Source organism: Alligator mississippiensis, chromosome 4 (genome assembly GCF_030867095.1).
Source record: "Alligator mississippiensis isolate rAllMis1 chromosome 4, rAllMis1, whole genome shotgun sequence".
Taxonomy (NCBI): domain Eukaryota; kingdom Metazoa; phylum Chordata; order Crocodylia; family Alligatoridae; genus Alligator; species Alligator mississippiensis.
The window spans coordinates 119,499,680-119,516,065 of NC_081827.1; the positions used below are offsets into that span (position 1 = coordinate 119,499,680).

General features: G+C 48.0%; 1 protein-coding gene across 1 annotated transcript in view; it reads left to right on the forward strand.

The window, feature by feature from the left end:
• The first annotated feature begins 1,010 nt into the window (after positions 1–1,010).
• LOC102569771 (uncharacterized) overlaps positions 1,011–16,386 on the forward strand; it is a 70,678-nt gene continuing 55,302 nt past the window's right edge. Inside the window, 5 exon segments of the mRNA XM_059726201.1 lie at positions 1,011–1,101; positions 1,104–1,169; positions 4,919–5,047; positions 5,050–5,122; positions 6,252–6,647. Coding sequence (XP_059582184.1) covers positions 1,011–1,101; positions 1,104–1,169; positions 4,919–5,047; positions 5,050–5,122; positions 6,252–6,647 — 755 coding nt within the window.

A 16,386-nucleotide genomic window follows, 5' to 3' on the forward strand; every position in this document is an offset into this window, starting at 1 on the left:
CAGCCAGGCCTGCAGTAGTTTCCAACCCGCCCCACCCACCCCCAACAGACACAGTCATTTGCACAAGCACCCATGTAACGAGTTTTGCTTGTCCGCAGCTTGAGGTGCAGTTCCCCCCAGACCCCTGCACTTATCTCCTTGAAACTTGGCAGGCTTTGTGGCCTCACCATGGGCCCCTGCAGTTTTCACCCCCACATAGATGTGACATGAGTTTTGCTTTCAGAAATTTGGGGTTCAGTTCCTCCCAAACCACTGCACCAATCTTCTTGAAACTTGGCAGGCTTCATGATCTCAGCAGAGGTTACAAGTTCTGCAAGTTGCATCCAAATCAGACAGAAAACAACAAAGTTATAGATATTTCATTGATTCCCCATTATACCCTATGGCCATAGGGTCTCTGAAGCAGCTCCAAAGCTTTTCCGAAGCGCTTCGGAAAGCCTAACATAGCCAGTACTTTGATATGGACATGTTGCTTCAGACGCCAAAGTGTCCAAAGCTTCTCCAGATCCGAAGCACTGTCCAAAGTCTCGCACAGCCCTACTGAGGAGCATTGCCCAGGATGAAGTGCACCTGCATGAAGCTTCACTTTCTGCTCTGTATCATGAATGCCCTTATTCAGTAAGATATGCAAAATAATTGTGCAAAGAGGCAGCTTCCACTTGTTAGTACAATGGAGCTGGAAACCATGGCCAGTTTGGAGGGGATCTCGATCGTGCCCCCTCCCCATTTTTTTGCTTGCCTCATGAGTTGTTGGTGGGTTCAAGAGAAGAGCTGTAGCCAGCTTTCAGGAACAAGTTAATTTATTAATAATTAACTAAAGGAGAGGGAGGCAGATGGGAACCACCTGTGACACCGAAGGAAGTGGAGGCGGAGCCCTGGCTCCGAACAAACCTCCCAGTGCCCGTTTGAGCCAACCCACGTGATTAGACATTACAAGCTTTTGCAAGGGCCTTATCCCCCAAGTGCTCTAACCCCAGGTGTCCAGGGGGAGAGGAACACGCTTCAGCACGATGAACACACCTGCAAACTTCACAGAGGGAGAAGTCTACCAGGCATATTTCAACCCTAGAGACTACTTGGAAACATGGTACAACTTTGGCAGGGTCTTTCCAATAAGAACAGTCTTATGATATCAGTCCTGAGAAACCTGCACAAGGTGTTCTCTGCAGGTGAGTCCATAGCACCGTGCCCTGCAGGGATCCCTTTCCAAGCATAGGACTAAAAGGTCTATCATATTGCCTTTGCTCTGTGCTGCAACATGATCTCTAAAGGGGAATTTCACGCTTTCTGATGATAGGGTGGACCCTGGGGCAGGGATCTTGCTTTTGCAATGCCAGGGAATGTCTGGCCAATAGAAGAAAGGGGGAGGGGTTGCGCTCTATGTCAATGAGCAATATACATCAACCCTCATCAAGACGGAATCCAAGGATGAGGAAGTAGAAGGATTGTGGGCTAGGCTACATGGGGGGCAAGGAGAAAGGGATTTGGTGGTAGGGGTCTGCTACAGACCCCCACATCAAGGGGAAGAAAGAGATTCGGGGCTCCTGAGGCAACTCTCGGAGACCATAAAAGCTAAAGAGGCGGTAGTCATGGGAGACCTAAACTACCTGGACATCTGCTGGGAGTCACAGACAGCAAAGTCCCACTGCTCACACAGGTTTCTAACCTGTGTACAGGACCTCCACCTGACACAGGACGTACATGGTCCCACTAGGGGGAATGCCATACTGGATCTGGTATTGGCAACAAGGGATGACATGGTAGGGGACCTCCAGATCGGTAGCCATCTGGGGGACAGAGATCACCTAATAATAGAATTCACCATAAGATGTTGAGTGGGTAAGGTAACTAGTAGGGTGAAAGTGCTAGACTTTAGGAAAGCTGATCTCAATGAACTCAGGCGATTAGTCAAGGACGCACTGCAGAGTAGGAGTTTTGAAGTGATGGGAGCCCAAGAAGGGTGGCTGTGCCTTAAGGAAACGATCCTTCGGGCACAAAGCAAGACGATCCCCGAGCGAGGCAAAAGAGGGAAAGGGGCCAGGAGGCTTCCCTGGCTGACCGCAGAAATCCAGGGCAGCCTAAGGGCCAAAAGGGGAGCACAAAAAAAGTGGAAACAGGGAGAGATCACCAAAGACGAATATACCTCCTCTGCTCGTGCTTGTAGGGAAGCAGTTACACGGGCCAAAGCTACCATGGAGCTGAGGATGGCAACCCAAGTAAAAGACAACAAGAAATTGTTTTTTAGATATATAGGGAGTAAAAGGAAGGAAGACGCAGGGAGGACTAGGACCCCTGCTAAATGGTCAGAAACAATTGGTGACGGACAGAGGGGACAAGGCTGAACTCCTCAATGAGTACTTTGCCTCAGTGTTCCTAAGCGAGGGGCACGACAAGTCTCTTACTGGGGTTGTAGAGAGGCAGCAGCGAGGCGCTGGACTTCCATGCGTAGACCCTGAGATGGTGCAGAGTCACTTGGAAGAACTGGATGCCTTTAAGTTGGCAGGCCCGGATGAGCTCCATCCGAGGGTGCTGAAGGCACTGGCTGACGTCATTGCAGAGCCACTGGCAGGAATATGTGAACGCTCATGGCGCACGAGCCAAGTCCCGGAGGATTGGAAAAGGGCCAACGTGGTCCCCATTTTCAAAAAGGGGAGGAAGGAGGACCCAGGCAACTATAGGCCAGTCAGTCTCGCCTCCATCCTTGGCAAAGTCTTTGAAAAAATTATCAAGGCTCACATATGCGAGAGCCCGGCAGGACAAATTATGCTGAGGGGAAACCAGCACGGGTTCGTGGCAGGCAGATCATGCCTGACCAATCTAGTCTTTTTTTATGACCAGGTTACGAAACGCCTGGACACAGGAGGAGGGGGGGATGTCGTACACTTAGACTTCAGGAAGGCCTTCGATACGGTATCCCACCCCATACTGGTGAACAAGTTAAGAGGCTGTGACTTGGATGACTACACAGTCCAGTGGGTGGCGAATTGGCTGGAGGGTCGCACCCAGAGAGTCATGGTGGATGGGTCGGTTTCAACCTGGAAGGGTGTGGGCAGTGGGGTCCCGCAGGGTTCGGTCCTTGGACCGATACTCTTTAATGTCTTCATCAGCGACTTGGACGAGGGAGTGAAATGTACTCTGTCCAAGTTTGCAGATGACACAAAGCTATGGGGAGATGTGGACACGCCGGAGGGCAGGGAACAGCTGCAAGCAGACCTGGACAGGTTGGACAAGTGGGCAGAAAACAACAGAATGCAGTTCAACAAGGAGAAATGCAAAGTGCTGCACCTAGGGAGGAAAAATGTCCAGCACACCTACAGCCTAGGAAATAACCTGCTGGGTGGCATGGAAGTGGAAAGGGATCTTGAAGTCCTAGTGGACTCCAAGTTGAACATGAGTCGGCAGTGTGACGAAGCCATCAAAAAAGCCAATGGCACTTTATCGTGCATCAGCAGATGCATGACGAATAGGTCCAAGGAGGTGATACTTCCCCTCTATCGGGCGCTGGTCAGACTGCAGTTGGAGTACTGCGTGCAATTCTGGGCGCCACACTTCAAGAAGGATGCAGAAAACCTGGAGAGGGTCCAGAGAAGGGCCACTCGTATGGTTAAGGGCCTACAGACCAAGCCCTACGAGGAGGGACTAGAGAAACTGGACCTTTTCAGCCTCCGCAAGAGAAGGTTGAGAGGCGACCTTGTGGCTGCCTTTAAGTTCATCACGGGGGCACAGAAGGGAATTGGTGAGTATTTATTTACCAAGGCGCCCCCGGGTGTTACAAGAAACAATGGCCACAAGCTAGCAGAGAGCAGATTTAGATTGGACATTAGGAAGAACTTCTTCACAGTTCGAGTGGCCAAGGTCTGGAACGGGCTCCCAAGGGAGGTGGTGCTCTCCCCTACCCTGGGGGTTTTCAAGAGGAGGTTAGATGAGTATCTAGCTGGGGTCATCTAGACCCAGCACTCTTTCCTGCTTATGCAGGGGGTCAGACTCAATGATCTATTGAGGTCCCTTCCGACCGTAACATATATGAATCTATGAATCTATGAATACAAATGACAGGGGACAAAACTGCTGTCTGGGTAGTGAGAAGCCGTAGGGCCATGATGGAGCAGCTTTCTGCAGCGCTGTGTGCATCACACACCATTGGCTTCTCTATGGAGCCAGGGGCAGTAGGTAAAGTCTGCCACCCACCATGTGAATATGTTGCCATGAGTTTTGGCTACTGGGTTTCCTCACCTTGGTCCACGTGGGTGCCAGTCTCTGTTCAAGCAAGGTGGGGGCTGGACTAGCAGGTGGTTTTGAGGGGCACGCGGCACTGGCAGACCTGGAGCGGGGAGCATGAGGCCAGAGAATGGGGAGAGGTGGAACTGTGGGCCTGCACTTGTGCAAGGGGAGCAGCATGGGTGCTTGAGACAGGTTTTTCGGGACCAGGAAGTTGGGCACATGGGAATAGCTCACTCATGATCCCCATTCAGCATTCAGGAAGGAGAAAGATTCACGGACTTGTCCAAAGCCTTTGAAGGGCTGCGGTGTCCTGCATCCCTGCTGTGGGCTTGGGCCAGAGGAGCCAAGGTCCTGGCCGTGTGAACACTGGGTTGGGTTGCTGGTGCACTGCGAGGAGATACCAGCCAGTGCATCTTTTTTTTTTTGCAAAAATATTTATTTTTCTCTTTGTAATATATAGATAAATATCTATATTGAAATATCTATATCTATCTAACTCCACCTCCAACACTCTGCCAACTGGGCCTTGTGGCTCACTTGGCAGCTCAAAGCACACTAAAAAACTGTTACACAGTTCGCACTGTGCAATTGCATGATGCAGCAATTAGGAAGAAGCACCCACAGCCAGCACAACCCCCAGACAGGAGCAAGTGCCTCCCGTGCCAGGGTCATGATGCTGTCCCCTGTTCCAACACAGGTGATGTGAAGGATGACATCCTGATAGATATTGGCAGTAGCCCCACCATTTACCAGCTCCTTTCTGCCTGGGAGAAGTTTAACAAGATCATCATTTCGGACTATCTGAACTGGAACCACCAGGAGCTGGAGAATGGCTGAAGGAGCTGGGAGCATTGGACTTGACCCCGGCAGTGAAATACGTGTGCGAACTGCAGGGACAGAAGTAGGAGCCTGGTTGCTGGCACCCACTAAGGCAGAATGGGCCTTTCCCTCCCTCTCCAGGAGGGGAAGAAGGTTTGTGGTGGCCTGTGAGATGAAAACACAACCACACACTTCCTAGGGCACCTGTCAGAGCACAGGTGTAATGGATACAGGAGGAGTTTTTAATATAGGAACCAAAAAAAGCACTTCTGGCAGGAAATACAGTACAATGGCTCCACTATGCCAGGCTCTGTAGTGATGCACAACAGCCAGGCTGGCCCAGCCCCACACACTGGCTTAACCTTTGAGGATCACAGTATTGCAATGAGGTAGTTTTGGATATCTGTCTTAGGCAGAAGGCAGGGCAGGGTGGCACCTTAGACATCACCTGGTTCAGAGAGGCATGGACATTAGTGTGCAGAAACCTGCTTCCTTTATTAGATCCTGCAATCTGCCTACCATTGCACTGCACCATGTACTGTGCACCACTGGCACTAGGTGAATGAGGCAGTGCAAACAATTTATGGTACGACAACTGTCAGGTCTGTATGCAGCGACTGCAGGAGTTCCTCCCTCCAGGCACAAGGAGCAATGGTCTCAAGTTGCAGCAAGAGAAGTTGAGGTTAGATATTAGCAAGAACTTTCTCATTAGGATGGTGGTAAAGCACTGAACAGGTTACCCAGAGAGGTGGTGGCATTTCCATTCTTGGAGGGACCTGGCTAGACAAAGCCTAGGTTGGGATGATAAAGTAAGGTCTTGCTTTAAGCATGGGGTTGAACTGAGGTCCCTTTCAGCCCTCATTTTCTATTATTCGAATTAGCACCTTCTTCCCAGCAGAGGGGACCACCTGGTTATCACTCAGGCTGTGCTGATACTGTAATCCAAGGATGGTGCAGAGCCACTCATGGTTTTAATCCAGCCCTTTGGTTCTGGCAGCATGTTGCTGTCTCCACCTCCTGCCTGGCTCCTGGCCTCTTACAGGAGCAAGTTCCACAGCCAGACTGTGCATTGCATGGGCAAGAGCATCACCTTTTGCCCATTTTAGTGCTCTGCCTTTTGGTTTCGTTGAACAGCCTCCTGTTTCTCTGTACACGAGCCCCCAGGCAGGTAGGTAACCCAACAATATCACTCGCTAGACACTTCTTCCCAGGGAAAAGTGGGCTGAGAAGGAAGAGAAACTGAGGAAGAAAGTGAAGCAGGTTCTGAAATGCGATGTGAGGAAACGCAGCCCTCTGGCCCCCGTGACACTGCCCATGGCTGACTGCCTGCTCTCCATGCTGTGCTTGGAAGCTGTCTGCAAAGACCTGGCCACCTTTCGTGCAGCCGTGAAGAACATCAGCTCCCTGGTGAAGCCGGGGGGACACCTGGTGTTAAATACAGTTCTGAAAGGAACCTACTACTTGGTTGGGCAGCACAACTTCTCCTGCCTGGGCCTGGACCAGGAGTCAGTGGAGGCAGCTGTAAGAGATGCTGGGTGTGTCATTGAGCACATCCAAGAGGTTCCAGAACCTGCTCCTCTGAAACCATCTCAGATTACACTGACCTGGTCAGTCTGGTGGCATGCAAGCAGCAGGCTGCATGATTCTGGTAAGACAGGAGCAGGAATGAGGAAGGGAGCAGGGGACAGAGGCTGTTTAGAGCCTAGCTTGCAGGTCACTGGGCAGCAGTGTGCCCCTTAATTAGTTCCCTGTCCAGAGGGTGAAGATGGTGTGATCCAGCTCCCCCAGTCAGCTGTGTTGTGCCCAGTGCAGTTTCAATGCCTCAACTGCGCAGCCCTTGAAGAGAACGAGCAGCTTCTGTCACCCCTGCACCATGGGACAGATGGACCTGGAGACAAAGGGTGATGCAGGGCACTCCTTCTAGGATGCCTGCTGCTTAGGCTGAGCCAGGGCAGCAGCACAGCTGAGGGGACAGCCAAGGGCACCACGCTGGGGCTACCCCATGCAGACACACACTCTCAGCATCACGTGGCTGCTTGTGGCTCCATTAAGCCCTGCTGACTTGCCCTGAGCCAAGAACACCCTGGCCCTGAGGTGGTGCCATGTGACTGCCCCTGTCTATGTTAAATGCCCCTGCTACAAACCAAGCCTCCTGCTAATGCCACTATGGCAGGGGCCAGACAAAGAGTGGAGGTGGATAGGAGGGTGTCTGGCCTTGTCCTGCACTGCCTGGGGGTGGTCAAGCTATTCCCTGCCCAGACCAGGGCCCCTGGGGCCTGTTGGCTGCACTTTATGCCTGGCAGGCAGGGAAATGTGAGTGCAACAGAGACAATCTGTCTGGATGTTGACCCAGGACCAGGTTCTCCAACCTCCTGACTTTAGCCTTTCTTGCAGGTCACTGTATACAGGCATGGCCACATGCACTCTCTAGAAGCTGCGCTCTCCTTTCCCCAATATCTCCCATCCCCATCTCTCATACCACAACACCCAATGAGGATCATTGCCCAGAATGATTCTCACCTGCTTGAAGCCCCACTGGTCTGCTTCGATTCAGGTCCAGAAAATACTCTTATCTGCTACCACAGATCCTCCACCACTAAATAAAATGGAACTGGAAACCTTGGCCAGTTTGTGAGGGTTTATTTTATGATTCCCCCAATTTTTTTTAACTTGTTTCCTACCTCCTGTGCTGTTGGTGGGTCCAGCAGATGAGCTGCTGTGGGTTTGCATGAAGAGGGTAACTTCATTGATGAATGCAGCAAAAGAGAGGCAGGGAAGTGTGAGTCAAACCTAATGCAGAACCCCTCTAAGCCCTTGCTCCTAACTGGAGCCAGCTCTATCCAACTAGCATGGTTACAAGCCTCTGAAAGAGCCACTATCCCTTTTTGGCTCTGACCCCAAGTGTCCTGCTTGGCATGATGCAAACCCAGAGATAGCTACCAGCTCTTGGGTATCCCCAGCACACTTTCCTTCCTCTTGCTGTGCATCCCCTAGATCCAAACTGCAGCTGTACAGCTCATCTGAAACCAGCAGCAATTGCTACAAGCCCTTCTCCTGCTCAGCGCACGGGATTGGACTCGGGGGGGGGGGGGGGCAAAGCTTACCCCAATGTCAGGGTGCAGCTGAGCCTGGTTCTGGAGGGTTTGCACAGGCCCTGCCTCTGCAGAGCTTCAGCGGCACTGGTCCTGACCTGGAGCCTCTCCAGTGTCAATGTCTCACCTGGCCGCTGTTGGGTCACAGCTTGGCCCGAGCCCCCAAACTGGCACACCCCACAGCTCCTGCCCATGGCACCGGTACAGCACCCAGCATTGATAGGTTGCACTGGGCTGTGAGTGCTTGCAGCAGTGATCGGGGTTCCTGGCTTGTGGCATTGTGGCTGGCCCTGCACCCCTCACCCTCGACAAGAGCAGGAAGCTCTCCGAGTCCAGCTGGACTAGTAACCACCCACAGCCTTGGTGTTGGAAGGTGCTAAGCTTGGGGGACTCGTGAACTCTGCACTGGCAGAGACCCAGGCATCTCTAGGCCACTTTCTTGCCCAGCATTCCCACTCCAATAGTCCTCAGTCCCAGTGCTCCTAAAAGGGGAGAGAGCAACCTGTTACACTCTCACCTCTTTAATACCCCATGCATCCAGTCCTTGGGAATGTTGCAGTTTTCCAAGGTAACAGTGCTGAACTGCTCCCTGCCTCAGTCCCTTCTTGTCCTTAAGGAAACACATCCCAAAACAGATATGGTGGGAGTTGCTGCTGCACCCCGCCCCCCCAAACCCTCAGAGTCAGGACTGATCATGCCCCAAATGCATGCCATAGATGTGGAGGATGCTCAGATCAGTGGCTGGACTCACAAGGGCCCTAGACACCCCTGGTGCCTGCCCGGCAGCTGCGTCTCTGTGTTATCATCCTACGGCAGCATAATCCAAACCCAACTGGTTAATTGGTAGCTCAGTGACAACTTGGACCTTGTTTCTTAAGATACATCCTCAGGCCCATTTTATTTTATATTAAAAAACACCCACACCATGCCATTAGAAATAGCAAGACTTGTACTCAAGGCATTCAGACAAGAAGGCCTGAAACAACTAGACTAAAAAAACACCAAGAAGATCACAAAGTTTCCTGAGCATTTTCTTTTTATTGGGACCATTTTTTTCTTTTGAGGCAAGGGACAGCTGAACTTCAACAGATTGCACCCAAGCACCACAACTTCACTGTACCTTATTTTGTATTTCCTCAACTAAATCAGGACTGATTTCCTACAGTGCATTAACAGTTGTACATTGGTGACTAGGCATCACCTATCACATTATTTTACCATTTGTAAATCAGAACAGGAAATATTTGCATTCAACAAGTAAGAACACAGATCAGATCAGAAGACAGAATGAAAAAGTTTATTTCTCCAGCCAGCTCTCAATAGGAAAGGATAATGGCCAAGTCTTCTCAGTGTAGAAGAGCACCAGCCACAAAGTGAAAAGTTTTTTATACTGTTTATTGTTCAATTGTGCACATCTGGTTTGATGTTGAGCACGCCAACTACCTTTAGGATCATTTGGACACGGGAGATCTTTGTTCCTGTGGAGATGGAGATTAATCCTTTCAAACAGCCATGGAGCTTTAACTTACAGACGCAAACAAATCGTACCACAAACAGCCTCAAATTGGCCCCACAACCTACAGCCAAAGCAAGATAGTCAAGCCACTAACAGAACTGAGCACAAACCTGCATTTCTACACTTAACACTAAGAACTGCTTAACAACCAAACTCAGAAAACCCTACATGCTACTTTCAATCAAATCTATTTTGATCAACTGCTCAACTAGCAAAACCAAACAACCTGCAAAAACCTAGACTGCCACATATCAATACGCACAACTAGCACAATGCCTCAACCTCATTGCTTACAAGTTGGGGCCAACCCAAGACTGAATGCATGTGCAACTTGAAGCATCTTACAGCTGCTTGCTCCTAATGAACATTTGAAAGTGTAGAGATGCACACAACAGTCTCCATTTGTACTTGGTAAGCATACATTAAACAAGTCCACCTCTCTTCCTCCTGTCCACCCCAACCCACACTTGTTGTTTCTGAGCTTTCTTGTCCTGCTTCTGTTCCTTCTTCTCCAGCTGCCCTTCAGGGACCTGCAATAGTACCTAAAACAGAAGTGGAGTTGGCTGGCAATGAATTGCACACCACACTAAAAATATAAAAGAATGTAGCACAGCGCCCATTATACTTGCAAGGTTGGTGTCCTTTTAAAACAAGGGGGGTGTGACCAGCTTCCTTCTTACAGGGAGGCCCCACTGCTCCAAGGCTCCCTCAGCCACATTTTGGCTCTTACATGACTGAGACCTAACAGCAGGTCAGTCACTGTGTCCAGAGTCCCTTTCTTTTGCACCCTTTTCCCTGGCTGGTTTTCCTTGCATCTCACACCCTGTCTCAGGCTTTGTTCTTGCAGCCCTCGGAAGACTTGGTGGTGAAGGGGTAAGTCAACACAGCCTAAGCGCGTATCAAGCAGCTGCAGCTTTTCCTTTTTCAGCTCTGCTGTGAAGGGGTTCCTGCAGCCTACCTGTAATCCTTAGGTAACCCCACTGCCCAACCGCACAAAGTAGCCCAAGATTTGGAGAAAGAAGAGCAGGAGACCTGTGCCTTGCTTATAAGCCAGGAGACCCAGGATTATTTGTCCAAAATTATTTGGACAAAATAATTTTGAATCTGGGATTGGTTTCGGACTCAACAAAAATAACCTTGTTCTGGAATTACTTTAAGGTACTCTGCATCATTCTAGGTTTTATTGTTGAGACTCCCAGGATGTGCAGTTAGGTTCATGAAAGTTAAGGGCTATGTTATCATTAAAAATCCTTCATCATGGGCTCTGGGGGTGAGTCCACAAATCCAGCAGTTAGAAGCATTTAAGGCTATAGCTACCCTTTGTAGGAAGTGCAAATAAACATTAGAATAAACTGGCAATGGCAAGGCTAATAGTAATATGAACAGTCTTATTATACGAAACATGTTGGCAGGTATTGTTTGGCTTGCCTCTGAAGGCAATTCTTCAGGTTTTCATTGTCTATTTGTTCACCTTGACGCTAATAGCATTGATTCAGTCTTAAAGACAGAAAGGACAAAATATTTCAACAATGAATAATACCCACACCAGTAGGACAAATTCTACTACTAACCACACCCAAGAGGGCAATGAAAGTTTCTTCTCATTTTCTGAGCTTAGGTTGCCTAGAGGGCCGATATCTTCGGCCCTGGGTCTGGGTTGGGGTTGGGATCTTCCAAATGGAAACATTTACGTCTTCCGAGGACACAGATGATACCTTGGCTCTCCAACTGATGGAATTAGTTGGATCAGGGTGTTAGGTTTATCAGTGAGATCACTATCACCTGCGCCTTGATAATCCTCACTTGCTTGAGTGAGGTCTTGAGGGTCTTTGTCCTTGGCCTCAGGGAAAGGTTCTAATTTTGGCTGGAATACAGCTGCCTCGGGGTCCAACGGTGGTAATACCTTCTTGCAGTGCGAGGCGTGAGTCCACATCTGATGACTTTGGCAACGAACAGCAGTGTTAGTGGTCAGCAGCACTTGAAAGGGTCCTTTCTATCTGGGTTGGAGTGCATTTTTCGTTGATGAACTTTTATATAGACTTAATCTTCTGGCTCAAGGTTGTGCTCAGGAACATCTAGTGGTTGAGGTAAAGCTTTTTGGACCTGTGAGTGAACAGACTTAGCATACTTCATTAATGCTTTGCAATAATTTAGTACAGTTTCATCAGTTAATTGTAGGTCTTCTTGGTGTGCCAGCTACACCACCTGTAGCCCCATTCTCATGGGTTGTGCCATGAGTATTTCATAAGGGGTTAATCCATGTTTTCTGTTGACCGTGTTTCTAATGTGCATAAGTACAATGGGCAGTGCATCAGGCCATTTGAGACCTGTTTCAGCACAGATCTTTGAAATGTATGTTTTCAAATCTGAGTTTTTACAATTTACAGCACTACTTGACTGTAGATGATAACTGCAGTGTAGATGTTGCTGTATGTTGAGTGCTTGGCAGATTTTTTTTTTTTTTTTTTTTTTTTACTATCTGTTCTGTGAAATGGGTGCCTCTGTCGCTATTTATTGTAAGAGGCAATCTGAACTTAGGGATGAATTCTTTGAGCAATTTTTTGCTACAGTAATGGAATCAGCATGTACGCATGGGTAGGCTTCTACCCATTCAGAAAACATATCAATAATAACAAGAATGTATTCATAAGAACAACACTTAGGTAGTTGCATAAAATCAATTTGCAAGTTTACAAATGGTCCCCATGGAGGGGGATGGGCTGCAGGTGTCGTTTTTACCCGTTGCCCAATGTTGTGAGCTAAACAGATGGGACAGGAGCTGCAGTACTGTTGTGCCATGGAAGGAAAATTTTGGGCAAACTAATCCTTTTGTACTGCAGCAATCATGCATCCCTTGCTGGTATGGGCTTCTGAATGAGTCAGACGAGCAAGGTATGGCAAAAGCTCTTTAGGCACTACCAGGTGGCCGTCTGGGGAGCGCCATAGAGAATCAGGGTGCAGTGAACACCCTGCACTCAACCAGTCATTTTATTTCTTTTTTGTGGCCTGATCTTGAAGAAAGGCTAGGTTTGAGAGGCTAGCCAGAGGAGACTGGTTTGCTGAAAAATAAACAAAAACAGAGTTAGGAGCCTGCGGGTTAGAAAGGGCCGCATTTTTGGCAGAACAATCTGCCAGATCATTTTCTCGTGTGACATCATTAAAAGGTTTTTTATGAGCTTTACATTTAACAATGGCAATAGCAGAGGGCAACTGAACAGCTTCCAAAAGTTTTTTGACATAACAACCATGACTGATTTGGGCTTCCGATGAAGTAAGGAATCCTCTTTGTTTTCAAATTTGTTCAAAATTATGAACAACACTAAAAGTATACTTAGAGTCAGTATAAATGGTTGTGATTTGATTTTTTTGCAAGGATGCAGGCACGTGTTAAAGCAATGAGTTTAGCAGCTTGAGCAGAATGAGCTTGAGGTAAGGAATAGGCTTCTAAAACAGCATGCTGAGTGCATACTGCATATCCTGCAACCAATTTGCCAGCATCATTTCTAAGGTAGGAACCATCTACAAACAGAACAAGGTCAGAATTTGGGATAGGAATGTCCTTAAGGTCAGTTCGAGGGGTTAACAATTAAGTTGTGACAGATAGGCAATCATGAGGTTCACCATCAGAGGCAATTGGCAGAAGTGATGCCAGATTCAAAATTGAACAGCGATTTAAGGTTACATTTGCAGCTGACAGCAAAAGTTTCTCATATTTAGTAAGACGGGAATTGGAAATATGCTGAGTCTTGCCCTTCAGAAGAAGAGCCATCACAGCATGGGGAACTGCAACAGTTAAAGGGTGTCCTAGAACTAGAGTATCAGCCTTTTCAACCAATAAAGCGGCAGCGGCTACTGAACGGAGGCAAGGGGGAAATCCTGTAGCCACAGAATTAAGGGCAGAACTATAATACACAATTGGGCGATGATTTTCACCATGCAGCTGAGTAAGTACTCTTAAAGCAATTCCTTCCCGTTCATGCCAAAACAAAGTAAAAGGTTTCTTGTAATTAGGGAGTCCAAGAGCGGGAGCAATGGTGAGGGCTTGTTTAAGGGCTACAAATGCTTGCTCAGCTTCAGGAGTCCAAGGTAGGGGTTCTGGAGTGGTATCATGGGTAAATGATTGCAAGGGTTTTGTGAGAGCAGCATAACTCGAGAACCACTTTCTACAATAACCCATTGCACCTAGGAATTTCCTTATTTGTTTCTTAGTCATAGGTTTGGGAATGCCAAAGACAGCTTTAATTCTACCAGAGGAAAGGTGGCATTCTCCACCTGAAATATTATGCCCCAAGTAGTGTACCTTAGGCTTACAAAGCTGTAGCTTAGATTTTGAGGTCTTGTGGCCCTTCTGAGCTAAGGCCGTAACAAGTATTAAAGTATCTTGCTTGCAGGCTTTTAAAGTGGGTGAGGCTAACAGCAGATTATTAACATACTGAACAAGGGTGGACCCCCCCTTTGAACATGATAGAATTTAAATCCTTTTTTAGGATCTGGAAAACAGAGTGGGAGATTCTGTATATCCCTGAGGGAGTCTTGTTCAGGTATATTGGAGTCCTTGATAAGTAAATGCAAACAGATACTGGCTATCCTCATGAACGGGGATACAGAAAAAAGCAGAACAAAGGTCTACTACTGTAAAATAAGCAGCGTCAGAGGGGATACAGGAAAGAATAGTAGCAGGGTTAGGGACCACAGGGAAAGCGGGTAAAACAGCAGCATTTACAGCTCAGAGGTCTTGTACAAAACGATACGCATCTTTACCAGGTTTCTTAACAGGTAGGATAGGTGTGTTGCGAGGGGAGTGTGTTGGGACAATAATCCCTTGCTCAAGGAGTGAGAAAATGACAGGCTTAATTCCTTCCTCAGCATCCTTTGAGATAGAGTACTGCGGGACACGAGGAAGTGGCTTGGCAGGGTTTAAAGTAATATGCACTGGTTTAGCACTCAGCATGTGCCCCACTTCATTCGCATGGGTGGACCACAGCTGTGGAGGTACCCGTGCCAACAGTTCCTCTTGCAAGAAGGAAGTGTTGGGATCAGAGTACTCCTGGGTTAGCAAAGCCACAAGATTGGTTTCCCTATGTTCCAGTACTTTAAGGTAAACACCCTCTGGGTTACAATAAATCACGCATCCCAGTTTACACAGCAAATCCTTCCCAAGAAGGTTGACAGGAGCACAGGGACTAAGAAGAAAGGCATGATTTTCAGACAAAGGGCTAATAGAGACAGATACAGGTTCAGAGACAGGATGTGGGATAGGTTGTCTACTTATACCAACTATATTTATGGTTTCAGGAGAATGAGGTAGAAAAAGAAATTTAGTAGCTTACAAGTATTGATTTTGGTCCAGTCTGCCCTCTTCGGGCAGATTGTAATTGCCTGAACCAAAGCTTTTCTTTTGTTAATAAAGTCTTGACTAGTTCCCGGGTCTTCAGTTGGCTATGAACAGGAAGTATAAAGGTGTATCCTTGTTTCTTTGGGCAAAATGGCTTGTAAAAGTTGGTCTATATCTGCCCTTGTTGGATTATAACAGGTTATAACAATTTGTAATTCTTCTTGAAATTTTTCTGGATCTTCCCTGATTTTAGGGAATTTCTGGGTTAAATTGTAAAGATCACCTGGAGTCCAGGGTGCATGCACAGTAACGATACCACCTCGTCTTTGTTGATCAACACTTGGCATTTGCTGCAGTGGATATACTTGAGCACTACTGGACCGGAGATTCATGGCACATAGCCACCTTGTGACTGACGGGGTGGTGGAGTCCGGGCTAGGAGGCTCATAAGGTGGATTTATCAATAAATTAGGTTGTGTTGCAGCTTGGTGTTGAGCTGGCTGTTGTGGTGGGGTTCTCATGAGAGTGGGATTGGAGGAGAAATCAAGAATGTCTTTTGCTGGCTCCGGTGGAAGGGGCGCCCCAGGCAAAGCTGGATACAACGGAGCGATGGCCGGCATATAATTTGGGGGAGCAGCCAATTTCTCCCGAACAGCTCTTAATTGCTGTTTTAATTTTTCTTGAGAATCTTTTAGACTTCGATTTTGAGATTCAGAGCATCTTTTAGACATCTCTTCATACCAAATTAAAAAAAAAACAAAAACAAGACAAAACCAAACAAAACATTCCACTGAATTTGTGACGTCTTAGATCTCTGGGACTCTAAAGCCCCCTGTAAGTGCACTACTTTATCTTGATCAAATGTTCCTTCCTGTGGAAATTGCTTCATGGGATCATCCCTAGTATACCGGTTTCACATATCCAGATACTTGCAAGTCTTGGGAGAACAGTGTGTATACATAAAGTATGCCAGAGTTCCTTGACTGACCTATCCCCATTTTCAATTACACAGGAAGATGCAGGAAAGGCTTAGGATGTCCGGGCCGCTCAGTGCCTTGCCCCGCAGTTTCTTACCGCCCAGACAAAAGGCTACTGACCCGACACCAGCTCATACAGTGGAAGCAGGGAGGGAAACACAAAAGGGATCCTTTCACTTCTGCTTTTTGGCAGAAGCTACTAGGACAAGGGGTTTGGAAAAGACAAAATCACTTAGACACCTGTCCACTGGGTCACGAGGTTTCAGCTGGGCCCCCTTGCTTTCGATGCTACCTTTTTAGGCAGAATCAGGGCGGCTAGACTCAGCCTTAGTCCCAGACCTGGTCAGTGGCTCATTTTTCTGAATACATACACACACACATTCATTCAGTCAGCTAGACCTCCTCCCCCACACTGCCTTTAGTTAA